Source organism: Oncorhynchus keta, chromosome 25 (assembly GCF_023373465.1).
Source record: "Oncorhynchus keta strain PuntledgeMale-10-30-2019 chromosome 25, Oket_V2, whole genome shotgun sequence".
In the NCBI taxonomy this organism is placed as follows: domain Eukaryota; kingdom Metazoa; phylum Chordata; class Actinopteri; order Salmoniformes; family Salmonidae; genus Oncorhynchus; species Oncorhynchus keta.
Window position 1 is genome coordinate 39,815,958 of NC_068445.1, and position 17,500 is coordinate 39,833,457.

A 17,500-nucleotide genomic window follows, 5' to 3' on the forward strand; every position below is an offset into this window, starting at 1 on the left:
AGGACTCTGAAGCCAGTTTGAAATGAGCCACATTAGCCCGCCAGTCAACGACAACGGCTGCGTTTAGACAGGCCGCCCAATTCTTTTGACCAATCAGATCAGCTCTGAGAAAGATCTGACGTGAAAATATATGATATGATTGGTCAAAAGTCCAATTAGTGGGGAAAAAAAGATCAGAATTAGGCTGCCTGTCTAGATGCATCTCTTGTGTATTGACCAGAGCTAATTGTGGTCTGTGGGTGTTACTGAGTAGGCCGATATCCCATTTAATGACTGCACAGTCCATAGGTTAGGCTGTAAAGTGCAATTAGACTATTCAATATGCACAATATGCTGATGGGGAAGGTGATTTCCCACAGTCAAAGTCCTGCAATCCAACAGCAGGGCTCTACAGTGCAACCATTTTACTCACATATTGAGCCTGAGTATTTTGTTGTGTGACCTGGAATTTTAATTTAGGACCACCAGTGCGCTTGAAAAAATGTAAGGATTTTTAGCTTTCAAATAAAAATCAAATGTATTGGTCACCATACACGTGTTTAGCAGATGTTATTGCTGGTGTAGCAAAATGCTGGTGTTCTTAGCTCCAACCGTAATATCTAACAAGTAATATCTTAACAGTTTCACAACAACCCAAAATACACGTAAATCTAAATAAGGAATGGATTAAGAATATATACACATGTCAGAGAGGCCTTGGACTAAGATACATTGGCATAGAATACAGTATAATATACAGTATAGAATATAGAATACAGTATAGAATACAGTATATACACATGAGATGGGTGATGCTGTATTTATAACCTGAAATATGGTGCTCCTGAATTTCTTTGTGTGCACCTATGTAGCAGTATAACTTTAGACCATCCCCTCGCCCATCCCCGGGCGCGAACCAGGGACCCTCTGCACAAATCAACAACAGTTTACCCACGAAGCATCGTTACCCATCGCTCCACAAAAGCCGAGGGGACCCACTACTTCAAGGTCTCAGAGCGAGTGACGTCACCGATTGAACCGCCACTTGCGCGCACTGCTAACTAGCTAGCCATTTCACATCCGTTACACCTACATTTTAACTTTAAGCGCACGTGTGCTCCTTGTAACGAAGGTCCGCTTTAGAACCCTGAAGAGCTAAGAACTGGTGTTGGAACCTAAATTATTTTCCAATCGTTTCATTCTGAATGAAACCGTAATTTTGTTTGTTCTATTCCACTGTTCAGACCTGCAAAATAAAGTTTTGATTCCCCCCCTCCCCCCCAAAAAAGTACAGGTTTATATAATTCCTTTAAGTTCCTTTTTAAACCTCTGAAATCACATTACTACCAATCAGTTTGGATAAAGCATCTTGCTATGGAGCAGGCAAGCTGTAGCCTAGTTGTTTACATGTGAGATGGACAGAGTGTAGGGTGCGAGATGGACAGAGTGTAGGGTGCGAGATGGACAGAGTGTAGGGTGCGAGATGTGACTGAAATTTGTCCTGTTGGTGAGGAGGCTTTTTTTAAGCCCTGGGCATCTTGTTATGACATGCATTATCTGAATTAGGCCCACGCAACTATACATACGGATGAGCGGCTTCTATCGAGGAACTTTGAATGTCTTTGAAATTCAAAGAGTTGGCTTAACATTGGATCACAGCTAGCTAGCCAGCTAGCTAACAAGCTTGTGTGTGCAGAGCGTCATCAGGATTAAAAACATGTTCCCTTTTGGTAGTTCATAAATCCAATGTGAAACATGATAACTACATTGTCTTCAGAAAATATTCATACCCTTTGACCTTTTCCATGTTTTGCTGTGTTACAGCCTCAATTCAAAATGGATAAAAAAATATATATTCACCAATCTGCACAGAATACCCCATAATGACAAAGTGAAACATGTATTTAGAAATTCTTGCAGATTTATTGAAAATGAAATACATAAATATGTAATTTACATACACTACCGTTCAAAAGTTTGGGGTCACTTAGAAATGTCCTTGTTTTTGAAAGAAAAACATGTTTTTTTTTGTCCATTAAAATAACATCAAATTGATCAGAAATACAGCACTTTCTTCTGAAACTCGTCTGTGTATTCTTGTTCTGAGAAATGAAGGCTATTCCATGTGAGAAATTGTCAAGAAACTGAAGATCTCTTACAACGCTGTGTACTACACCCTTCACAGAACAGAGCAAACTGGCCCTAACCAGAATAGAAAGAGGAGTGAGAGGCCCCGGTGCACAACTGAGCAAGAGGAGAAGTACATTAGTGTCTAGTTTGAGAAACAGACACCTCACAAGTCCTCAATTGGCAGCTTCATTAAATAGTACCCTCAAAGCACCAGTCTCAACGTCAACAATGAAGAGGCGACTCTGGAATGCTGGCCTTCTAGGCAGAGTTCCTCTGTCCGGTGTCTGTGTGCTTTTGCCCATCTTAATCTTTTATTGGCCAGTCTGAGATATGTCTTTTTCTTTGCAACTCTGCTTAGAAGGCCAGCATTCCGGAGTCCCCTCTTCACTGTTGACGTTGAGACTGGTGTTTTGCGGGTACTATTTAATGAAGCTGCCAGTCTGAAATCCCTGAGCGGTTTCCTTCCTCTCCGGCAACTGAGTTAGGAAGGATGTCTGTATCTTTGTAGTGACTGGCTGTATTGATACACCATCCAAAGTGTAATAATAACGTCACCAGGCTCAAAGGGTTAGTCAATGTCTGCTTTTTAAATTGTTTTACCCATCTACCAATAGGTGCCCTTATTTGCGAGGCATTTGAAAACCTCCCTGGTCTTTGTGGTTGAATCTGTGTTTGAAATTCACTGCTCGACTGAGGGACCTTTACAGGTAATTGTATGTGTGGGGTACAGAGACGAGGTAGTCATTAAAAAAAATTATGTTAAACAATATTAAGCAATATAGGTAGTAGCATGCCATTTGGGAAACAGCCACTGACTGACCCCTGCTGTCAGCTGGCCACTTAATCACCTTAGCTAGAGTATTAGGTAGGCTGCTTGGCATCCTCTCCTATCCCTTCTGGGTCAGTACTGTACAGTGCTGCTACTGTAAGCGGGAGGTCTGATATAAGGTTTTGGCACACAGTGGAAGGAAGCCTCAGGCAGGCGTCCGGATGCTTTAAATCTCTTAAAGGACCCTTCAAGTTGGAATTGTTCATGGTGAAGCAGCCACGTCTGTTTGCAATTTTACAACAAATAAGTTACTGCAAACAAACAACCAACAGTTTTTCCTGCTCTGACATCATTGCACGAGCGATAGAAGAGCACCTGTGCTGCAATTTTTTTTCTCCCACGCTGCTGCTCAGTTTGGCAACAATAACAATGGTGGTGGGGCGGCCAGTGGCGCGGATTCCCATCTTTAATGGAGCCTAGCGATAGTCTGTTGTCATGGTGACACAACCAGCTCTGCCCTGCTCTGGGTATATAAAGAGAGATGGTCCTTCTGTCCTTTGGCTGAAACCCAGAGTGAGGAATAAATGCAATGTCTGGGCATATATATATAATAATATATATAATAATATAATATTATTATTATATTAGATGGAAACCAGGGTTTCAGCCAATTATAATTGAAGGCAGTCAATTCAGGAAGTAAACTAAAATCACAATTCAATAATAGAAAAAAAGGACGTTCATTTTCAATGACTTCTCAATAAAGTGAAAAGTAGAAGCTATTTATTTTAAAAGTTTGTACATTTCTGAATGTAAAATTCAAATCATATGCCTTCAATTTGAATTAGGCCCAACCCTGATGGAAACTAATTCTTCACAGCCATGGCTGACCGAGTCACTGTGCGTTTCAAATGGCACCCTATTCCCCCTAGTGCACTCAAATGGCACCCTATTCCCCCTAGTGTACTCAAATGGCACCCTATTTCCCCCTAGTGTACTCAAATGGCACCCTATTCCCCCTAGTGTACTCAAATGGCACCCTACTCCCCCTAGTGTACTCAAATGGCACCCTATTCCCCCTATTGTACTCAAATGGCACCCTATTCCCCCTAGTGTACTCAAATGGCACCCTATTCCCCCTAGTGTACTCAAATGGCACCCTATTCCCCCTAGTGTACTCAAATGGCACCCTATTCCCCCTAGTGTACTCAAATGGCACCCTATTCCCCCTAGTGTACTCAAATGGCACCCTATTCCCCCTAGTGTACTCAAATGGCACCCTATTCCCCCTAGTGTACTCAAATGGCACCCTATTCCCCCTAGTGTACTCAAATGGCACCCTATTCCCCCTAGTGTACTCAAATGGCACCCTATTCCCCCTAGTGTACTCAAATGGCACCCTATTCCCCCTAGTGCACTCAAATGGCACCCTATTCCCCCTAGTGCACTCAAATGGCACCCTATTCCCCCTAGTGCACTCAAATGGCACCCTATTCCCCCTAGTGCACTCAAATGGCACCCTATTCCCCCTAGTGCACTCAAATGGCACCCTATTCCCTCTTCAGTGCACTTCTTTTGACCAGGGTCCATAAGTAGTGCACTAAATATGCAAAAGGGAGCTATTTTGGACGCAACCAGTGCCTCTCATCGTCTTCTCATGAACGAAAAGGGGACTTGGGGTCATTTCCTGTTTTGTTTGCTAGTAGTTGTCTGTTGATATTGTATTAGTTGTGGAGGACAAAGATGCTCTGTGTTTCTCAAATAGACACAATACATGTTGAATAACCGCACATATATACACACACACACACATGCACACACATACACACAGACATACACACACACACACACACACACACACACACATTCCCAATCACCATCAGCTGTTATCTACTACCATAGCTATTATTCACCCCCCTCCCTTCTCTCTCCCCTTTCTCCCTGGCCCCTTCTTTCTCCTCTCAGCCAGGAACTTCAATGTCAACAAATCAGAGGCCATGCTGAGAAAGGTAACTCTCCCTGTCCACCCCTCTTCTATGTTGTTCTTATTGAAACATGTAGCTATATGGCTATTGTCTATCTGTTGTATATTGTCAATGCTACCATTAGACTAGCCCTATTGTGACCAGTGGTTTGTCCAGCCAGCCTTACACAAGCCATCTGAAATAATGCTACCATTAGACTAGCCCTATTGTGACCAGTGGTTTGTCCAGCCAGCCTTACACAAGCCATCTGAAATAATGCTACCGTTAGACTAGCCCTATTGTGACCAGTGGTTTGTCCAGCCAGCCTTACACAAGCCATCTGAAATAATGCTACCATTAGACTAGCCCTATTGTGACCAGTGGTTTGTCCAGCCAGCCTTACACAAGCCATCTGAAATAATGCTACCATTAGACTAGCCCTATTGTGACCAGTGGTTTGTCCAGCCAGCCTTACACAAGCCATCTGAAATAATGCTACCATTAGACTAGCCCTATTGTGACCAGTGGTTTGTCCAGCCAGCCTTACACAAGCCATCTGAAATAATGCTACCATTAGACTAGCCCTATTGTGACCAGTGGTTTGTCCAGCCAGCCTTACACAAGCCATCTGAAATAATGTGGGGAAAGCCCATGGAAAATAGCAGGGATTGTGTCACATAAAAGTGCTGCTCACAAAACAGCATTTAGTCTAATGCGGAACATTAATCTCATTAAACAATTTAGCCAAGCCTACTGTACCTTTATGTCATGTGATATTTGATATCCCTTTCATGCTGAGGGGGTATTTATGCAGGTATTAGTCACTCTGACAGTCTGACTGATCCACTTAACTCACTATACTCACTGTTCTCCTGTCTGTGTGAGCGTGTGTGCGGTCTTGCATGCCTGTGTAAAAGCGAGGGGGGGTGCAAAGAACATGCTATTACATGTAAAAACTGCTCTATCATGTTTTATTTCAGCACCTTGACTTCAGGAAACACATGAACGCAGACACAATCACCACAGAATGGCAGCCTCCAGAGGTACCGGTCTGTTGTATTAATAGTGTGTTACCATGGTATCAATAATGTGTTCTCATGGTATTAATAGTGTGTTACCATGGTATTAATAGTGTGTTACCATGGTATTAATAGTGTGTTACCATGGTATCAATAATGTGTTCTCATGGTATTAATAGTGTGTTACCATGGTATTAATAGTGTGTTACCATGGTATTAATAGTGTGTTACCATGGTATTAATAGTGTGTTACCATGGTATTAATAGTGTGTTCTCATGGTATTAATAGTGTGTTACCGTGGTATTATTTTTATTTTTTTATTTGACCTTTATTTAACTAGGCAAGTCAGTTAAGAACAAATTCTTATTTTCAATGACGGCCTAGGAACAGTTGGTTAACTGCCTGTTCAGGGGCAGAATGACAGATTTTCACCTTGTCAGCTCGGGGGTTTGAACTTGAAACCTTCTGGTTACTAGTCCAAAGCTCTAACCACTAGGCTACCCTGCCGCGTTACCATGGTATTCATGGTGCGTTACCGTGGTATTCATGGTGCGTTACCGTGGTATTCATGGTGCGTTACCGTGGTATTCATGGTGCGTTACCGTGGTATTCATGGTGCGTTACCGTGGTATTCATGGTGCGTTACCGTGGTATTCATGGTGCGTTACCGTGGTATTCATGGTGCGTTACCGTGGTATTCATGGTGCGTTACCGTGGTATTCATAGTGTGTTACCGTGGTATTCATAGTGTTATCATGGCAATTGCAGTGTGTTACCGTGGTATTAATAGTGTGTTACCATGGTATTAATAATGTGTTACCATTGTATTTGTGTCCAGGTGATAGAGAAGTACCTGTCAGGTGGGATGTGTGGGTACGACCGTGAGGGAAGCCCCATCTGGTGGGATGTCATCGGCCCCATGGACCCCAAGGGCCTCTTCCTGTCAGCGTCGAAACAGGACTTCATCAAGTCTAAGATCAGAGACTGTGAGATTCTGCAGAAGGAGTGTGAGCTGCAGTCTGAGAGGGTATGAGAGGGTTTTATTCATATGTGGAGGGCCTGGAATTGTTCCTGAACATACAGTATGACCTGACCAGGGCAAACTCCTGGCACTAACCTTACTGAGATTAGATACACACTCCTGGCACTGACCTTACTGAGATTAGATACCGCTAATGAAGTGGTCCTGTCTAGAATCTTTGTTATCTGTTAAAACCTCTGGGTTACAGATCTGAGATGATACTTTGATACTCTCTCCATCATTTTCACTCTCTCTCTCTCTCTCTCTCTCTCTCTCTCTCTCTCTCTCTCTCTCTCTCTCTCCCTCTGTGTCTCTCTCTCTCCCTCTGTGTCTCTCTCTCTCCCTCTCTGTCTCTCTCTCCATCACTCTCACTCTCTCTCTCTCCCTCTGTCTCTCTCTCTCTCTCTCTGTCTCTCTCTCTGTCTCTCTGCTGTAGTTGGGGAGACATGTTGAAGCCATCACTATGATCTATGACTGTGATGGTCTGGGTCTCAAACATTTATGGAAGCCTGCCATCGAGACTTACGGAGAGGTGTACACACACACACACACACACACACACACACACACACACACACACACACACACACACACACACACACACACACACACACACACACACACACACACACACACACACACACATACACACTGTTCTGTAGAATCCAGAGTGTGAATGTGATGATACTGTGTGATCATTGTGTTGTTGTTGTACCTCTACAGATCCTGACCATGTTTGAAGACAATTACCCAGAGGGCCTCAAGAGACTGTTTGTCATCAAAGGTAAGTTTCATCACCACTAGCACAGGGGGTAGGGACCCCCTACCGTTCCAGGTATTTGAACTAATCCACAGCTAGCACACCTGAATCAACTTGTTAACAAATCATCAAACCCTTGATTATGTGAATCGGGTGCGCAAGTTTAGGGCTACAACAAAATGGTGAAATGTCTTAGTATCACCGTGGTAAACCTACCTGTGTAGTGTGTCTCACATATCTTTATTTAAAATATACAGTTGATGTCGATTAGTAGCATTGCCTTTTAAATTGTTTAACTTGGGTCAAACATTTTGGGTAGCCTTTCACAAGCTTCCCACAATAAGTTGGGTGAATTTTGGCCCATTTCTCCTGACAGAGCTGGTGTAACTGAGTCAGGTTTGTAGGTCTCCTTGCTCACACACGCCTTTTCAGTTCTGCCCACAAATGTTCTATAGGATTGACGTCAGGGCTTTGTTATGGCCACTCCAATACCTTGACTTTGTTGTACTTAAGCCATTTTGCCACAACTTTGGAAGTATGCTTGGGGTCATTGTCCATTTGGAAGACCCATTTGCGACCAAGCTTTAACTTCCTGACTGATGTCTTGAAATGTTGCTTCAAAATATCCACATAATTGTCCTACCTCATGATGCAATCTATTTGTGAAGTGTACCAGCCCCTCCTGCAGCAAAGCACCCCCACAACATGATGCTGCCACCCCTGTGCTTCACGGTTGGGATGGTGTTCTTTGGCCTGCAAGCCTCTCGCTTTTTCCTCCAAACATAACGATGGTCATTATGGACAAACAGTTCTATTTTTGTTTCCTCAGACCAGAGGACATTTCTCCAAAAAGTATGATCTTTGTCCACATGTGCAGTTGCAAACCGTAGTCTGCCTTTTTAATGGCGGTTTTGGAGCAGTGGCTTCTTCCTTGCTGAGTGGCCTTTCAGGTTATGTTGATATAGGACTCGTTTTACTGTGGATATAGATACTTTTGTATCTGTTTCCTCCAGCATCTTCACAAGGTCCTTTGCTGTTGTTCTGGGATTGATTTGCACTTTTCGCACTAAAGTACGTTCATCTCTAGGAGACAGAATGCGTCTCCTCCCTGAGCAGTATGACGGCTGCGTGGTCCCATGGTTTTTATACTTGCGTACTCTTGTTTGTACATTTGAACGTGGTACCTTTAGGCGTTTGGAAATTGCTCCCAAGGATGAACCAGACTTGTGAAGGTCTACCATTTTTTTTCTGAAGTCTTGGCTGATTTATTTAGCTTTTTCCATGATGTCAAGCAGAGGCACTGAGTTTGAAGGTATTCCTTGAAACACATCCACAGGTACACCTCCAATTGACTCAAATTATGTCAATTAGCCAATCAGAAGCCTCTAAAGCCATGACATAATTTTCTGGAATTTTCCAAGCTGTTTAAAAGGTACAGTCAACTTAGTGTGTGTAAACATCTGACCCACTGGAATTGTGATACAGTGAAATAATCTGTCTGTAAACAATTGTTGGAAAAATTACTTATGTCAAGCACAAAGTAGATGTCCTAACCGACTTGCCAAAACTATAGTTTGTTAACAAGAAATTTGTGGAGTGGTTGAAAAAAAGAGTTTTAATGACTCCAAACTAAGTGCATGTAAACTTCCGACTTCAACTGTATATATTTTGTGGTACTTTTTACCCCTTTTTCTCCCCAATGTCGTGGAATCCAATTGGTAGTTACAGTCTTGTCCCATTGCTGCAACTCCCGTACGGACTCGGGAGAGGCGAAGCTGCGCAACTGTGTCTCACATCTCTTAAACCTGTATGAGACACCAGTGTATCTCACCATACTGTCGTTTACATGGTCCTTTCTCCCCTCCACCTCTCCTCAGCCCCTAAGCTCTTCCCTGTGGCTTACAACCTCATCAAGCACTTCCTGAGTGAGATCACCCGCAACAAGATCATCATCCTGGGGGGTGAGACACTTCCTTATCGACATCAGAATGTTCCCATAAAGATGTACTGTTCTAGAATGCTGAGTAAAGAATTGTCAGCTCTATGGATGCCATGTCTATTACACTCACACTAGGTTGTGAATACATACAGTATGTATACCCATCTTAACCCTACATGTAGATGAAGGTTATGAATGTACTAACTGTTATCCGCTCTGAATAAGCGTCTGCTAAATGACTGAAATGTAACATGGTAACATCAGTCTCTCTCTCTCTCCTCACCTGTGTGTTGTGCAGCTAACTGGCAGGAGGTGTTGTTGAACTACATAGACCCAGAGCAGCTTCCTGCCGCGTACGGAGGGAAACTCACCGACCCGGACGGGGACCCTCGCTGTAGGAACAAGGTGAGCTCGCACCACCAGGAAGTGGGACGCTTTTTTTCATGGGGGGGGCAGTGTTTTCATGACCCCCTTCTCATGTTGCTACAGCTGGAATGATAGGCTGGAGAGTTCAGTCCTGCACTCATTACTGCTCTTAAGTAGTTTTTTTTGGCGCTTTTTGTTGTACATGGTGACTACATTTCTGACTTTCATTTTCAGCATTTAGTCGTTTCTCCGCACCTGCCTTAGTGGTTTTGCAGTAGATGCTGCATACTAGATACTAGGCTGTGAGATGAGAGCAGCTTTGCTTTGCTGCCTGTAAAGATGCAGTAGGTAGGACTAGTGATTTATAAGCTGCATCCTGCTGTCACTGGGACTAGATAAGGAGTCTCTGTCGGACAATTGAACTCCTATGGGTGATCCGTTGAGATTGTGGACTGTACAGCATCAAGAAACGATTCACAACCAGTCTTGACAGGCTCTTCATTCCTTCTGGTCACTGAGATGTTATAGGCGCTCCAGGTGGTTTCCTTTGGGTCTGCTTCCACAGGCTACAGTCTGATGGCGATTGGGTATTTTATGTTAGACAATGTTGCTGTCATGGATTTGCTTCTTCTTGCTCTACAGTTCAGTCCTACCTTTTCACCTTGGACCTCGCTGCTAGCCAACAACGCCAATGGCCATTTTAGTCATCTTCATGCCATTAAATGCAGTTGTTAGTTGTTGTCTAGATGCAGGCTTGGGCAGACACATGCTGACTGATAAATTGGTAATTTCATTACCCAGAAAAACTGATCTTATGTCTGATGTTTCTGTAGAAATATAGGTAGAGATGTCTTCCTAACCGGAGATGAGGAGCAGGAGGACAGGTCTTTGTCATTCCAAATGAGGCCCAGGAAAATCTCATAGAACTCTTGGAATCTTTGAGTATTTTTGGAATGACTTTGGAATCTTCAGGAAGACTAAGATATTCTAAGGACTGAAACTCTCTACTTCCATTCCATTTTTTGAGTCATTTAGCCATTTTCAACATGTGAACAGGAATTTAGTTAGCTTTTTATCATTGGTAGACATCTAGCACTATACTTTCTAGCTATCCCACTACTTTATGTGTAGTGCTTCGGTCAGGTACTTGGTGGAGCATTTCTTACTTGTTGATTTCTCTGTGAACGTGAATGATGCTCAGTCCAAAGAGAGGCTTGTAGAGACATGACAAAGCAATTCAAATGTGTCTGATGAGACTTCGGTCTGAACTGGTTTAACGCCTTGTTGACATAGTTCAGAACAAAGTCTCATCAGATATATTTTATTAGTATTGACTATCAAGGGTCAAGACTTCCACAGGTCCTAGTAGTTCTACATTCTATGTGTGGAATGTTGCAACTTCTGCTGTGACTGTGAGGCGCTGGAAGGTCGTGCAGACATAATCACCCATTTACTGTATAGACAGATTAGATTAGGGGGTCTGTTTGTACAGTACAGTGTACAAAGGCAGATTATGCAAACAGTCAGTCAAAGTTGAAAGGTAATTTGTAACACGTTTACCGTTGGCAGTGCCACATGCGTTTGGGCCTGTTTGTGTCTGCACCCGTGCTCAGTAGTGATGCGCGGGTCAGCAGTTTGTTCACCTGCAATTGCTAATAATCCATCCGCAACCGCACGACTATATGTGATAAAGTGAAAATGTCAGACCCTCACCTGACCCTAAACCACTAATATAGAAAATACACTGTACAGTCAGAGATGGACCAAAATATTTTTTGAAATGCTGTTTTTTAGAAAGGCCTATTACTGTTTCATTTCAAACATTTTGTTAGGTTATTTTCAACTGGTCTATAATTAGACACATGCAGCTTCTCTTTGGTCATTATACTGTATGTTGCCCTAGAAGACTAAATAAACTCACCAGAATAATAACGTACGTCGTTATAATGAGTGTTTCAATCTAGTTCGCATTGGTAAAGCTTGTTTTCTTTCCTAAAGCCACTTGCCCCGTGGATATAACCGTATCACTAGTGCTCAGCTCTGAACATTCCACATGGCATGTCATGGTCCTGTGTCATCCCAGGCATGTAATGGTCCTGTGTCATCCCAGGCATGTAATGGTCCTGTGTGATCCCAGGCATATAATGGTCCTGTGTGATCCCAGGCATATAATGGTCCTGTGTGATCCCAGGCATATAATGGTCCTGTGTGATCCCAGGCATATAATGGTCCTGTGTGATCCCAGGCATATAATGGTCCTGTGTGGTCCCAGGCATATAATGGTCCTGTGTGATCCCAGGCATATAATGGTCCTGTGTGGTCCCAGGCATATAATGGTCCTGTGTGATCCCAGGCATATAATGGTCCTGTGTGATCCCAGGCATATAATGGTCCTGTGTGATCCCAGGCATATAATGGTCCTGTGTGATCCCAGGCATATAATGGTCCTGTGTGGTCCCAGGTATGTCATGGTCCTGTGTGATCCCAGGCATATAATGGTCCTGTGTGATCCCAGGCATATAATGGTCCTGTGTGGTCCCAGGTATGTCATGGTCCTGTGTGATCCCAGGCATATAATGGTCCTGTGTGGTCCCAGGCATATAATGTTCCTGTGTGGTCCCAGGCATATAATGGTCCTGTGTGATCCCAGGCATATAATGGTCCTGTGTGATCCCAGGCATATAATGGTCCTGTGTCATCCCAGGCATATAATGTTCCTGTGTGGTCCCAGGTATGTCATGGTCCTGTGTGGTCCCAGGTATGTCATGGTCCTGTGTGATCCCAGGCATATAATGGTCCTGTGTGGTCCCAGGCATATAATGGTCCTGTGTGGTCCCAGGCATATAATGGTCCTGTGTGATCCCAGGCATATAATGGTCCTGTGTGGTCCCAGGTATGTCATGGTCCTGTGTGGTCCCAGGCATATAATGGTCCTGTGTGGTCCCAGGTATGTCATGGTCCTGTGTGATCCCAGGCATATAATGGTCCTGTGTGGTCCCAGGCATATAATGTTCCTGTGTGGTCCCAGGCATATAATGGTCCTGTGTGATCCCAGGCATATAATGGTCCTGTGTGATCCCAGGCATATAATGGTCCTGTGTGGTCCCAGGCATATAATGGTCCTGTGTGGTCCCAGGCATATAATGGTCCTGTGTGGTCCCAGGCATATAATGGTCCTGTGTGATCCCAGGCATATAATGGTCCTGTGTGATCCCAGGCATATAATGGTCCTGTGTGGTCCCAGGTATGTCATGGTCCTGTGTGGTCCCAGGCATATAATGGTCCTGTGTGGTCCCAGGTATGTCATGGTCCTGTGTGATCCCAGGCATATAATGGTCCTGTGTGATCCCAGGTATGTCATGGTCCTGTGTGATCCCAGGCATATAATGGTCCTGTGTGATCCCAGGCATGTAATGGTCCTGTGTGGTACCAGGCATATAATGGTCCTGTGTGGTACCAGGCATATAATGGTCCTGTGTCATCCCAGGCATATAATGGTCCTGTGTCATCCCAGGCATGTAATGGTCCTGTGTGGTCCCAGGTATGTCATGGTCCTGTGTGATCCCAGGCATGTAATGGTCCTGTGTGATCCCAGGCATGTAATGGTCCTGTGTGGTCCCAGGCATGTAATGGTCCTGTGTGGTCCCAGGCATGTCATGGTTCTGTGTCATCCCAGGCATATAATGGTCCTGTGTGATCCCAGGCATGTCATGGTCCTGTGTGAATTAACTGTGGACTGATGTTAATCGCAACCTTCTCATGGTCCTGAGTGAACCGTCATTCTCCATCTTTCTCTCCCTCCACTCACATGGAATATACCACTCTCCTTACTGCCCCCTGTTGGTAGCTTGCAGTTACTGCTGGAACTAAAATATTTTACTGTTTGGTTGAGCTGAGGGCTCCCTCTCATGTGTTTGGTAGGGCTGAGGGCTCCCTCTCATGTGTTTGGTAGGGCTGAGGGCTCCCTCTCATGTGTTTGGTAGGGCTGAGGGCTCCCTCATGTGTTTGGTTGAAGGCTGAGGGCTCCCTCTCATGTGTTTGGTAGGGCTGAGGGCTCCCTCTCATGTGTTTGGTTGAAGGCTGAGGGCTCCCTCTCATGTGTTTGGTTGAAGGCTGAGGGCTCCCTCTCATGTGTTTGGTTGAAGGCTGAGGGCTCCCTCTCATGTGTTTGGTTGAAGGCTGAGGGCTCCCTCTCATGTGTTTGGTTGAAGGCTGAGGGCTCCCTCTCATGTGTTTGGTTGAAGGCTGAGGGCTCCCTCTCATGTGTTTGGTTGAAGGCTGAGGGCTCCCTCTCATGTGCTTGGTAGGGCTGAGGGCTCCCTCATGTGTTTGGTTGAAGGCTGAGGGCTCCCTCTCATGTGTTTGGTAGGGCTGAGGGCTCCCTCTCTCATGTGTTTGGTAGGGCTGAGGGCTCCCTCATATTTTTGGTTGAAGGCTGAGGGCTCCCTCATTTTTTGGTTGAAGGCTGAGGGCTCCCTCATTTTTTGGTTGAAGGCTGAGGGCTCCCTCATATTTTTGGTTGAAGGCTGAGGGCTCCCTCTCATGTGTTCGGTAGGGCTGAGGGCTCCCTCTCATGTGTTTGGTAGGGCTGAGGGCTCCCTCTCATGTGTTTGGTAGGGCTGAGGGCTCCCTCTCATGTGTTTGGTAGGGCTGAGGGCTCCCTCATGTGTTTGGTTGAAGGCTGAGGGCTCCCTCTCATGTGTTTGGTTGAAGGCTGAGGGCTCCCTCTCATGTGTTTGGTTGAAGGCTGAGGGCTCCCTCTCATGTGTTTGGTTGAAGGCTGAGGGCTCCCTCTCATGTGTTTGGTTGAAGGCTGAGGGCTCCCTCATGTGTTTGGTTGAAGGCTGAGGGCTCCCTCTCATGTGTTTGGTTGAAGGCTGAGGGCTCCCTCTCATGTCTGTTGAGGGTTACTACAGAGGAAGATTAACCAGTAGAATGAGGACAGTCAGTGTGGTCAAATAAAATTTGCTGTTCTTGTTTTTATGCAAATAAATAAACAATGGACCTCAGAAGCGTATACTCTGGACTCTCATTTCTAAACTATGAAACCTCAGAAATGTGTTCATAGTAAGTACGCCTTTCCATTTTATATCCTTTTATTTCCTTCCCTCAAAATAAAAAAAAACTTGTTTACTCCCCTAACATTTTTCCTGCTGACTTTCATAGTATTTTTATCAGCTAGAACCACACCATCCATCCTCTAACACTGTATAAATGTGTTCCAGATCCACTACGCAGGGCCGGTACCTGCTTCCTACTTCGTGAGGGAGTCCGTGAAGGTGGATTATGAACAGTGTCTGACAGTCAGCCGAGGCTCCTCACAGCAACTGGAGTATGAGATACTCTTCCCTGGCTGTGTGCTCCGGTGAGTGGGAACCTGTTAACTTCTGGACGCTACCCATCCCTTAAGCAGGATAATTGTCATCAGCAACCGCTGAATAGCATAGCGCCACAGTCAAATAATATTACTGAAAAATATTCATATTCATGAAATCACAAGTGCAAAACACAGTTTAGCCTTTTGTTAATCCACCTGTTGTCTCAGATTTTGAAATGATGCTTTACAGCGAAAGCAATCCAAGCGTTTGTGTAAGTTTATCGATCGCATGATATTTTTGGTTTCGGATGTCATAAGGTGAATGCACCAATTTGTAAGTCGCTCTGGATAAGAGCGTCTGCTAAATGACTTAAATGTAAATGTAATGCATGACAAAACATTAAGTACACTTAGCATCAGGTAGCTTGGTCACAAATCAGAAAAGCAATCAAATTAATCGTTTACCTTTGATGATCTTCAGATGTTTTCACTCACAAGACTCCCAGTTACACAACAAATGTTCCTTTTGTTCCATAAAGATTATTTTTATATCCAAAATAACTGAGGTATGTTCAGAAATCCACAGGAAAGAGCGGCCATGACAACGCAGACAAATTCCAAATAATATCCATAATATCCACAGAAACATGTCAAACATTTTTTATAATCAATCCTCAGGTTGTTTTTAAAATATATATATTCGATAATATATCAACCGGGAGTGTAGGTTTTTCAATAGGACAGGGAGAAACAATGGCCGCTTTACTCTGTTGCGCAAATCTCAATCTGAGAGCCCCCACCTATCCACTTACGCAATGTGATCTTTCTCGCTCATTTTTCAAAATAAAAGCCTGAAACTAAGTCTAAAGACTGACACCTTAGGGAAGCCATATAAAAAAGGAATCTGGTTGATATCCCTTTAAATGGAGGATAGGCTTGCATAGGAACAGAGAGGTTTCAAAATAAGAGGCACTTCCTGATTGGATTGTCCTCAGGCTTTCGTCTGCAATATCAGTTCTGTTATACTCACAGACAATATTTTGACTGTTTTGGAAACTTTAGAGTGTTTTCTATCCTATGGTGACAATTATATGCATATTCTAGTTTCTGGGGCTGAGAAATAGGCAGTTTCAAATAGGTACGTTTTTTAGCCAAAATGAAAATACTGCCCCCTACACGCAAAAGGTTAACCTCTCTATCCCTCTCTCACCATCTCTGTTCCTCATTCTGTTTCTTTTACTGTATGTGTGTTGTGTATAGTGTAAGACAAAAGGAAAATGAATCCATTAATATTTCTTCCTGTTGTTTCCTGTGTGTATCCTATGCAGGTGGCAGTTTTCCAGTGATGGGGCAGACATCGGCTTTGGGGTGTTTATGAAGGGTAAGATGGGGCAGAGGCAGAACGCATCGCAGATGCAGGAGGTGGTTCCCAGCCAGAGATACAATAGCCACCTGGTGCCTGAGGACGGCTCTCTCACCTGCAGCGAGCCTGGAATCTGTGAGTACAGGACAGCCAGACAGGGCGACATAAGGGACTACACGTAAACCCTCCTCACAATAACATGCTCATCCAAACCATACTGTGCTTAGCTTGGGTATTTTTGGTTCCAGACACTATACAGCTTGGTTTGGCTCGGTAAGGTTACAGGGGCACATGAGAACCAGGCCTGGCATACAGGGATATACAAACGCTTAATTTACACAGGCAGCCCAAATCTGAACTTTTTCCACTAATTGGTCTTTTGACAAATCAGATCAGCTTTTTTGCCATAATTTGGCAAAATATCAGAAATGGGCTGCTTGTGTAAACACTGCCAAAGAGGACAAGGGCATTAGGTCAAGGTGTAGAAGGACCTGACTGAGGAGAGACATCTAAGTTGTTTTCTTTTGCTTCTCCAGATGTGCTGCGGTTTGACAACACCTACAGTATCTTCCAGTCCAAACGCATTAGCTTTACGGTCGAGGTCCTGCTCCCCGGCCAATCGCAATCTCTGAAGAAAATGATTGGGATGGAATCTGGGGCCAGCAACCAATCACAGTCCCTGAAGAACAGGAGTCTGTCAGAATCTGGGGCTAGCAGTCAATCACAGTCTCTGAAAAATAGGGGTGGGTCAGAAAGGGGGGCTAGCAGCCAATCGCAGTCTCTGAAGAACAGGGGTGGGCCGGAATCTGGGGCCAGCAGCCAATCGTGACAGACATTACTGAGTTGCTAATCTCTTGTGGACAGATGAAACG

At 44.3% G+C, this 17,500-nt stretch overlaps 2 protein-coding genes across 8 annotated transcripts in view; both read left to right on the forward strand.

The window, feature by feature from the left end:
* The window catches only part of LOC118358582 (SEC14-like protein 2), a 23,244-nt gene that overhangs the window by 5,505 nt on the left and 239 nt on the right, over nucleotides 1-17,500 (forward strand). For both annotated transcript variants that reach the window (XM_052479318.1, XM_035736545.2), the window contains 10 exons: nucleotides 4,844-4,887; nucleotides 5,823-5,885; nucleotides 6,701-6,889; nucleotides 7,320-7,415; nucleotides 7,607-7,667; nucleotides 9,521-9,604; nucleotides 9,881-9,987; nucleotides 15,174-15,313; nucleotides 16,594-16,763; nucleotides 17,165-17,500. The exon at nucleotides 17,165-17,500 is cut by the window's right edge and continues 239 nt beyond it. In XM_052479318.1, coding sequence (XP_052335278.1) covers nucleotides 4,844-4,887; nucleotides 5,823-5,885; nucleotides 6,701-6,889; nucleotides 7,320-7,415; nucleotides 7,607-7,667; nucleotides 9,521-9,604; nucleotides 9,881-9,987; nucleotides 15,174-15,313; nucleotides 16,594-16,763; nucleotides 17,165-17,457 — 1,247 coding nt within the window. In that variant the 3' untranslated portion in view covers nucleotides 17,458-17,500. The remainder of the gene's footprint in view (nucleotides 1-4,843; nucleotides 4,888-5,822; nucleotides 5,886-6,700; nucleotides 6,890-7,319; nucleotides 7,416-7,606; nucleotides 7,668-9,520; nucleotides 9,605-9,880; nucleotides 9,988-15,173; nucleotides 15,314-16,593; nucleotides 16,764-17,164) is intronic.
* On the forward strand, nucleotides 10,790-15,167 carry LOC127911777 (uncharacterized). 6 transcript variants are annotated; one of them, XM_052479320.1, is made up of 5 exons: nucleotides 10,790-12,490; nucleotides 12,572-12,679; nucleotides 12,815-12,895; nucleotides 13,220-13,300; nucleotides 13,625-15,167. In XM_052479320.1, exons 1-5 carry the CDS (start codon nucleotides 12,012-12,014, stop codon nucleotides 13,686-13,688), a joined length of 813 nt encoding a protein of 270 aa, XP_052335280.1. In that variant the 5' UTR covers nucleotides 10,790-12,011; the 3' UTR covers nucleotides 13,689-15,167. The 6 variants fall into 6 exon arrangements, 2 of the variants coding, with proteins under 2 accessions (XP_052335280.1, XP_052335279.1); XR_008079333.1 differs by lacking the exon at nucleotides 13,220-13,300 and having other exon boundaries at nucleotides 13,463-15,167; XR_008079334.1 differs by lacking the exon at nucleotides 12,815-12,895 and having other exon boundaries at nucleotides 13,166-13,246; nucleotides 13,463-15,167.